The sequence below is a fragment of the Hyla sarda genome, chromosome 6 (genome assembly GCF_029499605.1).
Source record: "Hyla sarda isolate aHylSar1 chromosome 6, aHylSar1.hap1, whole genome shotgun sequence".
NCBI classification, from domain to species: domain Eukaryota; kingdom Metazoa; phylum Chordata; class Amphibia; order Anura; family Hylidae; genus Hyla; species Hyla sarda.
In genome coordinates this window covers 142530796-142545392 of record NC_079194.1, presented here as the reverse complement: position 1 = coordinate 142545392, position 14597 = coordinate 142530796, and the positions used below count along the sequence as shown (strand labels likewise).

The following is a 14597-nucleotide window of genomic DNA, read 5'->3' as shown; positions in this document are numbered from 1 at the left end:
CCATCTCTTCTGAGTATGGAAATACCCAATAAGTGGACGTGAAGTGCACTGGGGGCGAACTACAATGCTCAGAAGAGAAGGAGCATCATTGAGCTTTTGGAGAGAGAATTTGGCCATGTGCATTTCCAAAGCCCCCCCCGTGGTGCCAGAACAGTGGACCCCCCCACATGTGACCCCATTTTTAAAACTACACCCCTCACGGAAGGTAATAAGGGGGTGCAGGGAGAATTTACACCCCACTGGCATTTGACGGATCTTGTTATTTTTCATTTTCACAGACCCCTGTTTCTAAGATCTGTCAAACACCTTTGGGGTGTAAATGCTCACTGTACCCCTTGTTACATTCCGTGAGGGGTGTAGTTTCCAAAATGGGGTCACATGTGGGTATTTATTGTTTTGCACTTATGTCAGAACCGCTGTAAAATCAGCCACCCCTGTGCAAATCACCAATTTAGACCTCAAATTTGCATGGTGCACTCTCCCTTCTGAGCCTTGTTGTGCGTCCCCAGAACACTTTGCGCCCACATATGGGGTATCTCCGTCCTCAGGAGAAATTGCATTACAAATTTTGGAGGCTTTTTTTCTTTTACCGCTTGTGAAATTTTAAAGTATGGGGCAACACCAGTATGTTAGTGCACAAAAATGTTTTTTTTTTTACACTAACATGCTGGTGTAGACCCCAACTTTACCTTTTCATAAGGGGTAAAAGGAGAAAAAGCCCCCCAAAATTTGTTAGGCAATTTCTCCCGAGTACGGCGATACCCCATATGTGGCCCTAAACTGTTGCCTTGAAATACGACAGGGCTCCAAAGTGAGAGCGCCATGTGCATTTGAGGCCTAAATTAGGGATTTGCATAGGGGTGGACATAAGGGTATTCTACACCAGTGATTCTCAAACAGGGTGCCTCCAGCTGTTGCTAAACTCCCAGCATGCTTGGACAGTCAATGGCTGTCCGGAAATGCTGGGAGTTTTTGTTTTGCAACAGCTGGAGGCTCCGTTTTGGAAACACTGCTGTAGGATACGTTTTTCATTTTTATTGGGGGGGAAGGGGTGGGGTGGGGGGGGGGGGCAGTGTACGTGTGTATATGTAGTGTTTTACTCTTTATTTTATGTTAGTGTAGTGTAGTGTTTTTAGGTTACATTCACACTGACGGCGGATTAAACTGAGTCTCCCGCTAGGAGTTTGAGCTGCGGCTGCTGCAGCTCAAACTTGAAGCAGGGAACTCACTGTAATCCGCCACCAGTGTGAATGTAACCTGTACATTCACATGGGGGGGGGGGGCAAAACTACAACTCCCAGCATGCACTGACAGAACGTGCATGCTGGGAGTTGTAGTTTTGCAACAGCTGGAGGCACACTGGTTGGAAAATACTGAGTTAGGTAATAGAACCTATTACCTAACTCGGTATTTCCCAACCAGTGTGCCTCCAGCTATTGCAGAACTACAACTCTCAGCATGTACTGATTGTCAAAGGGAATGCTGGGAGATGTAGTTATGCAACAGCTGGAGGCACGCAAGTACAACTCCCAGCATGCCGAGACAGCCATTTGCTGTTCCTGAATGCTGGGAGTTGTAGTTTTGCAAAATTTAGAGGGGTTCAGTATGGAGATCACTGACAGTGGTCTCTAGACTGTGGCCCTCCAGATGTTGCAAAACTACAAATCTCAGCATGCTAAGACAGCAAACTGCTGTCTGGGCATGCTGGGAGTTGTAGTTTTGTAATATCTGGAGGGCTACAGTTTAGAAACCACTGTCAGTGATCTCTAGCCTGAACCCCTCTAAATCTTGCAAAACTACAACTCCCAGCATGCCAACACAGCAAACAGCTGTCAAGGCATGGTGGGAGTTGTAGTTTTGCAACATCTGGAGGGCGACAGTTTAGAGACCACTCTCTAAACTGTCGCCCTGCAGATGTTGCTAGGCAACAGACTCCCGGACACGCGGCGTCATACTCACCTCCACCGCCGCCGTGATCACAGCCGCCGCCGTCATCTGGAGCTCCGCCGCCGGGTAAGTGACCGCCGCTACTACACGGTTCCCCCCGCTGTGCCCGGACACCGATGGGTGGGCATAGCGGGGGGGGGGGAACCGAACTTTAACCCCCCCCCGCCCCCAGTCTGCTATTGCTCGGCCGATCAATAGCAGGGATAGGAGGGGTGGCAACCCTGCCACCTCACTCCTATCTCTTCAAGGGGGATCGAGGGTGTCTTGGACACCCCCGCTCCCCCTTATTTTATCGCTGCGCCGCCGTTGATGGGCAGGGGGAGAGCGCTCCCCCTGCAAACACTATAAATGCCGTGATCAGAACTGATCACGGCATCTATGGGGTTAATGCTGCCGGGACCGGCGCGATCGCGGCCCCGGCAGCTGCGGTGGGACTCCGGCTGTGATTGACAGCTGAGTCCCACCCGCGATCTCCTGCGCTGCCCGCGGCAGAGCAGGAGATCGCTTGGACGTATGCATACGTCCATTTGCGCGAACGTGTAATTCGCCTGGACGTATGCATACGTCCAATAGCGGGAAGGGGTTAAACTGATATGCAGAAGCTATCCTGTCCACATCGGTAGGTATTTCTGAAGAACAATTTTACAACTTAGTGGAATCATTGCCAAAAATGACTTTGTTTTGAAAACTTAAGGTGTGTCTCAATGGTAACAGACTACAACCACCATTCAGCCCCCCACCATTCATTTGAAGGAGAGGGAAGAAGCATGTGTTCATGTGCTTCACTCCCTGACTCACTGCAGTGTCTGTCCAATTGTGCTAGAAGGGCCCTATAGACTTAGAGTAGAGCACATCTAGTCAACTGGACAGTAGGGATCTTAAAGGGGTTATCCAGGAAAACTTTTTTTTATATATCAACTGGATCCAGAAAGTTAAACAGATTTGTAAATTACTTCTATTAAAAAATCTTAATCCTTTCAGTACTTATGAGAACAACTCAACTTCAGCAGCTGATAATTATTGAAAAGATAAAAAATTTTTAATAGAAGTAATTTACAAATCTGTTTAACATTCTGGAGCCAGTTGATATTGTTGAGGCACACTGGTTGGGAAACACTTCTCTATGTAGTCTGTTTAGGGTTCAGATGTAAAAAACAATAGGTTAATAACACTGCACCTTAATATTTGTGTCCAGAGACCCGGATGCCACAAATTCTCCATATGGGTGAAAATCTAGGCTGCACACGTTAGCCTTGTGCCCCATTAACGTCCTTTGTACTAAGAAAAAAAAAAAAGGGAAAAAATAAAAAGAAGAAGGTCATACATTTTACAGAAACAGGTAGAAACAATGTCAGTTTTACACACACAACCAACATACACAGCATACATACATACATACATACATCTGTGAATCCGGTAACACACTTACTTTTAGCTTCTTCCATGTTCCACACCCGCAGAGAACCAGACTGAGATCCAGCCACAATTAGCTTCTCAGATGCACTGAAGCGGACACTCTCCACTGGGGATGTGTGTCCTGTCAGACTCTGAAACATACACATGAGCCATGTTATAGAGGGTAGAGTACTGGTGGCATACAGGGCTTGGATGATGAGGATGATGGTGGTGAAGGGTGGGGTACACGTGCTTTCCCACAATCCAACCTGCTTACATGCACAGTGGCGCTTAGGGGTTATTATTTCCAGGACAGACCAGGAGATTGCAGCTGAACTGAGCATGTCAGACCGCCTTAGTGGAAGCCATAAGACGGTCATTACCAAGAGAATTCAGAAATGCTTGTACATTTACCCCTCTTGACCTGTACATTTTCACCTCCTCGACTTTTAAAAGCCCTGTTTCAATGTTTCCACCTATGAGGGCTTGTTTTTTTTTGCTGGACCAGTTGTCCTCTGTAATGACATCTTGGTTATAGTGTGGGTGAAGAGCTGTAAAATGATGGGTCACTTATTTTCATTACATTTGTGCAGAGTTATGGATGTTTATGAAGTTAATCATAACGTAAGTAAGTGACCCCTCATTTTATGGCTCTTCACCTGCACTATAACCCAGTATATTGGGTTTAGTGCGGATGAACCAGCTGTCAGATTCTCTTTAAAGGGGTACTCCGCTGCCCTGTGTTGGAAGCTCCGCTCCCAAGCGTCCAGAAGTTTATTGTTCCAAACGCTGTGTGCGGGCTTTCGTGTTCAGAGCTGCCCCTCGTGACATCACGCCCACCCACTTCGTGATGTCACACCCACCCCCTCAACGAAAGTCTATGGGAAGGGGACGTGACGGCCATCGAACGTGATGTCACGAGGGGTGGCCCTGAACATGGAAGCCCGCACACAGCGTTCGGAACAATAAACTTCCGGACGCTGGGGAGCGGAGCTTCCGACACAGGGCAGCGGAGTACCCCTTTAAAAGAGGTGGCCCGAAGAAAGAAACCACCTGTGTATGGTGCCAAAAAGTATAAAAAGGTAACTTACTAATATAATGTTATTAGCCATAGTGCACAGATCTCTCCATATCAGCTCTACTCTCTCCCGTCACTCTCTAAAAGCAACCTATACTCCCATCGTCTCCTGTTTGTTCAGGGAGAGTCCATTGATATGAAAAGGAGAGCTCATATTACTGCTCATTAGATTTTTAAGGCAGAAGGAAGCCATTCTCAGTCACAGTAGTTTCCCTCAGAACAGGCTCACTGCTGGTTTATAAAAAAAAAAAAAAAAAGTTTTCTGTCTTAAAATCTTATAAGCAGTAATGTGAGGTCCCTTTTCATATCAATGGTCTCTCCATGAGCAGACGGGGGGGGAGAGGAGAGCTCTCTGCATTCACAGCCTGTGACCAGTCATCATGAATGATAATAGAAGATCTGTGCTTTATTATACTTTTTGACACCATAGACAAGTTGTTTCTTTTCCAGACAACCCCTTTATTATTACAAGATAATCTAAGGCAAAAACCTGAAAGTTGTATTTGTGGATTGAAAATAGGAAAAATAGGGTTTCGTTCTTACACAGTGCACTTTATGGTGTATAAATATAGTAATGCCCAATTCATACAGCTTTTGTCTTATTTCACTACTTCTAAAAAAATATAACTTTTTTTTATTCTTCCATCTACAGTGCTGTACAAGGGCTAATTTGGGGCCATTAGCTGTAGTTTGTATTGATATTTTTATTTCTTAGCAGACAAGACTTTTTGATAGTTTTTTAAAACAAAAAAAAATTCTGATATAGGATATGACCAAAATCATCAATTCATGCGTTTGGTATTTTAGTTTTTCATTTACACCGGTACCCATGTGGAATCATAAACATTATATTTTAATAGTTTGATTAACCACCCATGTGGCGATAGCAAATATGTTTATTTATTTTCTTAATTTTTTTTATTGAAACCTGGGAAAAGGAAGGGGGTAAGTTTTATTAGGGGAGGGGCTTTATTTTAATTTATTTTTTTAATTTATGTTTTTCGACACTTTTTAAGTCCCTATAGAGGACTTTTACAAGCAATCACTGGATTGCTTATGCATGAAATGATCAGCACTCTGCAAGGGGTCAATGACGACTAGCACACAGACCTTGACCTCCTTACTTGCCAGTTATGGGTAAATACTGTGGGGGAGATTTATCAAAACCTGTGGAGAGTAAAAGTTGACCAGTTGTCCATAGAACCAATCAGATTGTTTCTTAAATTTTTCAGAGGCCCTATTTAAATTGAGGAAGTGATGTGACTGGTTGCTATGGGAAAACTGGTCAACTTTTCCTCTGCACAGAAAATGATATATTCTCCGCCCTGTGACTCTGTAAATTGTCTTTGAAAGTAGGAAGCCCGAAGAAATTGCGCCAGAATTTCTGAAACAGTTGCACTTATTGGCCATTCCCGACCACAGTATTAAAGGGGTACTCCACCACTGCTGGAGGTTCTGGCTCCCGACCACGGGAACGGAAGATTGTGACGTCACACCCCGCCCCCTCAATGCAAGTCTATGGGAGGGGGCGTGACGACTGTCACGCCCCCTCCCATAGACTTGCGTTGAGGGGGTGGGCGAGACGTCACACGGGGGTGGAGTCGTGATGTCACGATCTTCCGTTCCCGGGAGCCAGAACCTCCAGCGCTGCTGGAAGCAGATACAAATGGGTGCTGCATGCTATATTGCAGGACCCCCGCGATCAGACATCTTATCCCCTATCCTTTGGATAGGGGATAAGATGTCTAGGGGTGGAGTACTCCTTTAAGGGTGTACAATGACCGGATGGACCATGGAAAAACAGTCAACTGAAGTAGTGGCAGGTCATATCTAGTTGTTCCAACAGATGAATGCTAGGTGGTACTTTAGCATCTCAACAAGAATATACAGCAGTGGACAAACTGTCCCAGCAGTACAAAAGCAGGCAAGTATGACAAATTTCCACAATAACATTGCGCCATCCCTTGACTGGAAATCAATAGTTGAAGACAGATAAGAACACCCTGATGACCTGACATGACTGCAAACAAAGCCTTTCACGGGTCAAGAAAAGACGTCAATGGACCTTGGACCCATGGCAGCAGGTCGTCCAGACTGACTGGACCTGTTTTAGCAGTGTCATGGTCCGGGGAGCGAGGTCTAGGACGTTGGTTATCATACTATAATCCTTTATGGTTAATTATATAGGTACCTGTTAGCTTACCATCGGCACCCATATCTTAGGGGGTCTTCCCTGACTACAATGCCATCTTTCAACAGGACAGTGTTCTGTGTCATAGGGATCAGCTCACCAGAGTGGCTGGAGGAGCACTACCATGAATTATCCACAGTGTCTCTCCTAACCCCACTGAGTAATATATATCTCTTATACATACAGTGCTAGGGAACAAGACATGTATAGATCCTGTATAGGTAATACATACAGTGCTAGGGAACAAGACATGTATAGATCCTGTATAGGTAATACACACAGTGTTAGGGACACATACAGTGCTAGGGAACAAGACATGTATAGATCCTGTATAGGTAATACATACAGTGCTAGGGAACAAGACATGTATAGATCCTGTATAGGTAATACACACAGTGTTAGGGACACATACAGTGCTAGGGAACAAGACATGTATAGATCCTGTATAGGTAATACACACAGTGCTAGGGAACATACAGGTAATACACACAGTGCTAGGGAACATACAGGTAATACACACTGCTAGGGAACATACAGGTAATACACACAGTGCTAGGGAACATACAGGTAATACACACAGTGCTAGGGAACATACAGGTAATACACACAGTGCTAGGGATCATACAGGTAATACACACAGTGCTAGGGATCATACAGGTAATACACACAGTGCTAGGGAACATACAGGTAATACACACAGTGCTAGGGAACATACAGGCAATACACACAGTGCTAGGGAACATACAGGCAATACACACAGTGCTAGGGAACATACAGGCAATACACACAGTGCTAGGGAACATACAGGTAATACACACAGTGCTAGGGAACATACAGGTAATACACACAGTGCTAGGGAACATACAGGTAATACATACAGTGCTAGGGAACATACAGGTAATACACACAGTGCTAGGGAACATACAGGTAATACACACAGTGCTAGGGAACATACAGGTAATACATACAGTGCTAGGGATCATACAGGTAATACACACAGTGCTAGGGAACATACAGGTAACACACACAGTGCTAGGGAACATACAGGTAACACACACAGTGCTAGGGAACATACAGGTAATACACACAGTGCTAGGGAACATACAGGTAATACACACAGTGCTAGGGAACATACAGGTAATACACACAGTGCTAGGGAACATACAGGTAATACACACAGTGCTAGGGAACATACAGGTAATACACACAGTGCTAGGGAACATACAGGTAATACACACAGTGCTAGGGAACATACAGGTAATACACACAGTGCTAGGGAACATACAGGTAATACACACAGTGCTAGGGAACATACAGGTAATACACACAGTGCTAGGGAACATACAGGTAATACACACAGTGCTAGGGAACATACAGGTAATACACACAGTGCTAGGGATCATACAGGTAATACACACAGTGCTAGGGATCATACAGGTAATACACACAGTGCTAGGGAACATACAGGTAATACACACAGTGCTAGGGAACATACAGGTAATACACACAGTGCTAGGGAACATACAGGTAATACACACAGTGCTAGGGAACATACAGGTAATACACACAGTGCTAGGGAACATACAGGTAATACACACAGTGCTAGGGAACATACAGGTAATACACACAGTGCTAGGGAACATACAGGTAATACACACAGTGCTAGGGATCATACAGGTAATACACACAGTGCTAGGGATCATACAGGTAATACACACAGTGCTAGGGAACATACAGGTAATACACACAGTGCTAGGGAACATACAGGTAATACACACAGTGCTAGGGAACATACAGGTAATACACACAGTGCTAGGGAACATACAGGTAATACACACAGTGCTAGGGAACATACAGGTAATACACACAGTGCTAGGGAACATACAGGTAATACACACAGTGCTAGGGAACATACAGGTAATACACACAGTGCTAGGGAACATACAGGTAATACACACAGTGCTAGGGAACATACAGGTAATACACACAGTGCTAGGGAACATACAGGTAATACACACAGTGCTAGGGATCATACAGGTAATACACACAGTGCTAGGGAACATACAGGTAATACACACAGTGCTAGGGAACATACAGGTAATACACACAGTGCTAGGGAACATACAGGTAATACACACAGTGCTAGGGAACATACAGGTAATACACACAGTGCTAGGGAACATACAGGTAATACACAGTGCTAGGGAACATACAGGTAATACACACAGTGCTAGGGAACATACAGGTAATACACAGTGCTAGGGAACATACAGGTAATACACACAGTGCTAGGGAACATACAGGTAATACACACAGTGCTAGGGAACATACAGGTAATACACACAGTGCTAGGGAACATACAGGTAATACACACAGTGCTAGGGAACATACAGGTAATACACACAGTGCTAGGGAACATACAGGTAATACACAGTGCTAGGGAACATACAGGTAATACACACAGTGCTAGGGAACATACAGGTAATACACAGTGCTAGGGAACATACAGGTAATACACACAGTGCTAGGGAACATACAGGTAATACACACAGTGCTAGGGAACATACAGGTAATACACACAGTGCTAGGGAACATACAGGTAATACACAGTGTTAGGGAACATACAGGTAATACACACAGTGCTAGGGAACATACAGGTAATACACACAGTGCTAGGGAACATACAGGTAATACACACAGTGCTAGGGAACATACAGGTAATACACACAGTGCTAGGGAACATACAGGTAATACACACAGTGCTAGGGAACATACAGGTAATACACAGTGTTAGGGAACATACAGGTAATACACACAGTGCTAGGGAACATACAGGTAATACACAGTGCTAGGGAACATACAGGTAATACACAGTGCTAGGGATCTATCAATACATTCACACAGTGCTAGGGAACATACAGGTAATACACACAGTGCTAGGGAACATACAGGTAATACACAGTGCTAGGGAACATACAGGTAATACACAGTGCTAGGGATCTATCAATACATTCACACAGTGCTAGGGAACATACAGGTAATGCACACAGTGCTAGGGAACATACAGGTAATACACACAGTGCTAGGGAACATACAGGTAATACACACAGTGCTAGGGAACATACAGGTAATACATACAGTGCTAGGGAACATACAGGTAATACACAGTGCTAGGGAACATACAGGTAATACACACAGTGCTAGGGAACATACAGGTAATACACACAGTGCTAGGGAACATACAGGTAATACACACAGTGCTAGGGAACATACAGGTAATACACACAGTGCTAGGGAACATACAGGTAATACACACAGTGCTAGGGAACATACAGGTAATACACAGTGCTAGGGAACATACAGGTAATACACAGTGCTAGGGAACATACAGGTAATACACAGTGTTAGGGATCTATCAATACATTCACACAGTGAGAGAATCATATATATCTTATGCAGACACATGCTGCTAAGAACATACACACACAGTGCTACTGACAAAGTGGGGGGTGTAAGGGGTGTTTCTTTTCACATGGTGGTGGGGTCTTTACCATTATACAGTTGGGTTTGTTGACAGACCATAGATTGACTCGGCAGTCTTCTCCCCCGGTGGCCAGGAGGCGGCCGGAGCTCTTCCCCAGGGCAATGGCTGACACATTGCTGGCATGAGCCACTATTTCTTCTGTAAGAAAAGGGTTAATATGTTAGCACACAGAGCACAGCAGCACGAGCCCATTGTACCCAGCGACACTTACGCAGCTTCCATGCAGTTTTCGTAATTCCAGAATTCGCCATGTTTGTACGCCGCCAAGGAACAGAACAGCATCACAGGGATGAAGAGGTTTCTGAGTTTGGAGGGGGTGTACCCCCCAGTCCTCAGCCCCAGACACAATGGGATCTGTGCACTGAGGACACTTGTGGAATCTAAGGATCTAGGAACAAAACAATATGGGTCACCACAGGACAGAGCTCCCCAATATCTGACTCACTGCCCATCCCCCACCAGTCATTCTGCTCTAGACGTCTCATACATATAATTACCAATGAGGAATAGCTCAGCCAACATAATGAGAGTCCAGGAAGAACGAGTCATCGGGGGAGGGAAGGGACCCAGCTCACTGATAACAGAGAACAACAGCTGCAGCCCAGACTACCGATCCCCCATGTCTACCTACACCCCTATAGAGTAATGAAACACCATACACAAAACTCCAATACCACATCTGTCCTATGGTCACCTACCTCATCGGATTACACCCCATATCTATCTGCTACCAAACCTATGCACCCCAACACAGCCCGCTTACTACACCTGTCCTACAGTCACCTACCTCATCAGATTACACCCCATATTATCCGATACCAAACCTGTACAACCCACTCCTGTCCTACAGTCACCTACCTCATCAGATTATACCCCATATTATCTGATACCAAACCTGTACAACCCACTTACTACACCTGTCCTACAGTCACCTACCTCATCAGATTACACCCCATATTATCTGATACCAAACCTGTACAGCCCGCTTACTACACCTGTCCTACAGTCACCTACCTCATCAGATTATACCCCATATTATCTGATACCAAACCTGTACAGCCACTTACTACACCTGTCCTACAGTCACCTACCTCATCAGATTATACCCCATATTATCTGATACCAAACCTGTACAGCCACTTACTACACCTGTCCTACAGTCACCTACCTCATCAGATTATACCCCATATTATCTGATACCAAACCTGTACAACCCACTCCTGTCTTACAGTCACCTACCTCATCAGATTACACCCCATATTATCTGATACCAAACCTGTACAGCCCGCTTACTACACCTGTCCTACAGTCACCTACCTCAACAGATTATACCCCATATTATCTGATACCAAACCTGTACAACCCACTCCTGTCCTACAGTCACCTACCTCATCAGATTATACCCCATATTATCCGATACCAAACCTGTACAACACACTCCTGTCCTACAGTCACCTACCTCATCAGATTATACCCCATATTATCTGATACCAAACCTGTACAGCCACTTACTACACCTGTCCTACAGTCACCTACCTCATCAGATTATACCCCATATTATCTGATACCAAACCTGTACAACCCACTCCTGTCTTACAGTCACCTACCTCATCAGATTACACCCCATATTATCTGATACCAAACCTGTACAGCCCGCTTACTACACCTGTCCTACAGTCACCTACCTTATCAGATTACACCCCATATTATCCGATACCAAACCTGTACAGCCCACTTACTATACCTGTCCTACAGTCACCTACCTCATCAGATTATACCCCATATTATCTGATACCAAACCTGTACAGCCCACTTACTACACCTGTCCTACAGTCACCTACCTCAGATTATACCCCATATTATCTGATACCAAACCTGTACAGCCCACTTACTACACCTGTCCTACAGTCACCTACCTCATCAGATTACACCCCATATTATCTCATACCAAACCTGTACAGCCCGTTACTACACCTGTCCTACAGTCACCTACCTCATCAGATTACACCCCATATTATCTGATACCAAACCTGTACAACCCACTCCTGTCTTACAGTCACCTACCTCATCAGATTACACCCCATATTATCTGATACCAAACCTGTACAGCCCGCTTACTACACCTGTCCTACAGTCACCTACCTCAACAGATTATACCCCATATTATCCGATACCAAACCTGTACAACACACTCCTGTCCTACAGTCACCTACCTCATCAGATTATACCTCATATTATCCGATACCAAACCTGTACAGCCCGCTTACTACACCAGTCCTACAGTCACCTACCTCATCAGATTATACCCCATATTATCTGATACCAAACATGTACAACCCACTTACTACACCAGTCCTACAGTCACCTACCTCATCAGATTATACCCCATATTATCTGATACCAAACCTATGCACCCCAACACAGCCCGATAACTACACCTGTCCTACAGTCACCTACCTTATCAGATTACACCCCATATTATCCGATACCAAACCTGTACAACCCACTCCTATCCTACAGTCACCTACCTCATCAGATTACACCCCATATCTATCTGATACCAAACCTATGCACCCCAACACAGCCCAATAACTACACCTGTCCTACAGTCACCTACCTTATCAGATTACACCCCATATTATCCGATACCAAACCTGTACAGCCCACTTACTATACCTGTCCTACAGTCACCTACCTCATCAGATTATACCCCATATTATCTGATACCAAACCTGTACAGCCCACTTACTACACCTGTCCTACAGTCACCTACCTCAGATTATACCCCATATTATCTGATACCAAACCTGTACAGCCCACTTACTACACCTGTCCTACAGTCACCTACCTCATCAGATTACACCCCATATTATCTCATACCAAACCTGTACAGCCCGTTACTACACCTGTCCTACAGTCACCTACCTCATCAGATTACACCCCATATTATCTGATACCAAACCTGTACAGCCCGCTTACTACACCTGTCCTACAGTCACCTACCTTATCAGATTACACCCCATATTATCCGATACCAAACCTGTACAGCCCACTTACTATACCTGTCCTACAGTCACCTACCTCATCAGATTATACCCCATATTATCTGATACCAAACCTGTACAGCCCACTTACTACACCTGTCCTACAGTCACCTACCTCAGATTATACCCCATATTATCTGATACCAAACCTGTACAGCCCACTTACTACACCTGTCCTACAGTCACCTACCTCATCAGATTACACCCCATATTATCTCATACCAAACCTGTACAGCCCGTTACTACACCTGTCCTACAGTCACCTACCTCATCAGATTACACCCCATATTATCTGATACCAAACCTGTACAGCCCGCTTACTACACCTGTCCTACAGTCACCTACCTCATCAGATTACACCCCATATTATCTCATACCAAACCTGTACAGCCCGTTACTACACCTGTCCTACAGTCACCTACCTCAGAAGTTACCTTACACCCCTAGATCTACCTTCTCCCTAATACTAAACCCTATGCAGCCCCATGAACACCCTCCCCGCCGTACAGTCTTCTTCCTACACCTGTCCAGTCACCTAGCTCCCCACATCCTACAGCAAACCATCATGCATCCTGTGCACCCCAACATCGACCTACCACAGTCTCACCCGGTAAGTACCCTTGTATTGCAGTCGCCGTCCTAAGAGCATCCGAGGCACAGGTATCTGCTCCCGATATCACACACAGCGGATACACCAGAGAACTGCCGTCACCATGACATCATCTCACCCGCACGGGATAATACCCCACCACTAACCGAACTGCCCTAGAGCCGGTCCGCAGGCACCCGGTTATAATCTCAGCTCTCATTCGCGGTTTCCTGACAACAGGCTTCAAAACAAACCTATCACCACGCCCCTAAACGGCCGGCGCGTGCATGTGACGTAGTACGTAACCGTCTTAAAAATGTGTGTATAAAGCGCCATGATGGTTACTGGCAGAATATTCCTGCACAAGGGGCCGCACTGCTGAAGGAACTTCTGTGCACTATAACTTGTATCTAGTGATGGAACTGCGATCTAATACAAGTGATATCAGGAAAAATCTGCTGTATAATATCATTCACTGTATATCTAGAGTGTGGTGATGTCACTGCTGTATAATATAACATATCTAGAGAGTGGTGATGTCACTGCTGTATAATATAACATATCTAGAGAATGGTGATGTCACTGCTGTATAATATAACATATCTAGAGTGTGGTGATGTCACTGCTGTATAATATAACATATCTAGAGTGTGGTGATGTCACTGCTGTATAATATAACATATCTAGAGAATGGTGATGTCACTGCTGTATAATATAACATATCTAGAGTGTGGTGATGTCACTGCTGTATAATATAACATATCTAGAGTGTGGTGATGTCACTGCTGTATAATATAACATATCTAGAG

The 14597-nt window shown here is 44.9% G+C and overlaps 1 protein-coding gene across 5 annotated transcripts in view; it reads right to left on the bottom strand.

The window, feature by feature from the left end:
• The window catches only part of KATNB1 (katanin regulatory subunit B1), a 38955-nt gene extending 24901 nt beyond the window's left edge, over positions 1-14054 (bottom strand). The window contains exons 1-5 of one of the 5 annotated variants that reach the window (XM_056525359.1): positions 13956-14054; positions 10367-10543; positions 10163-10293; positions 3377-3494; positions 3125-3225 (exon numbers count right to left, since the gene is read on the bottom strand). In XM_056525359.1, coding sequence (XP_056381334.1) covers positions 3125-3225; positions 3377-3494; positions 10163-10293; positions 10367-10406 — 390 coding nt within the window. In that variant the 5' untranslated portion in view covers positions 10407-10543; positions 13956-14054. Of the gene's footprint in view, positions 1-3124; positions 3226-3376; positions 3495-10162; positions 10294-10366; positions 10544-10652; positions 10968-13795 lie in introns of those variants that run through there. The other 4 variants (XM_056525357.1, XM_056525355.1, XM_056525356.1 and 1 more) reach the window with 4 other exon arrangements.
• Positions 14055-14597: the final 543 nt, after the last annotated feature.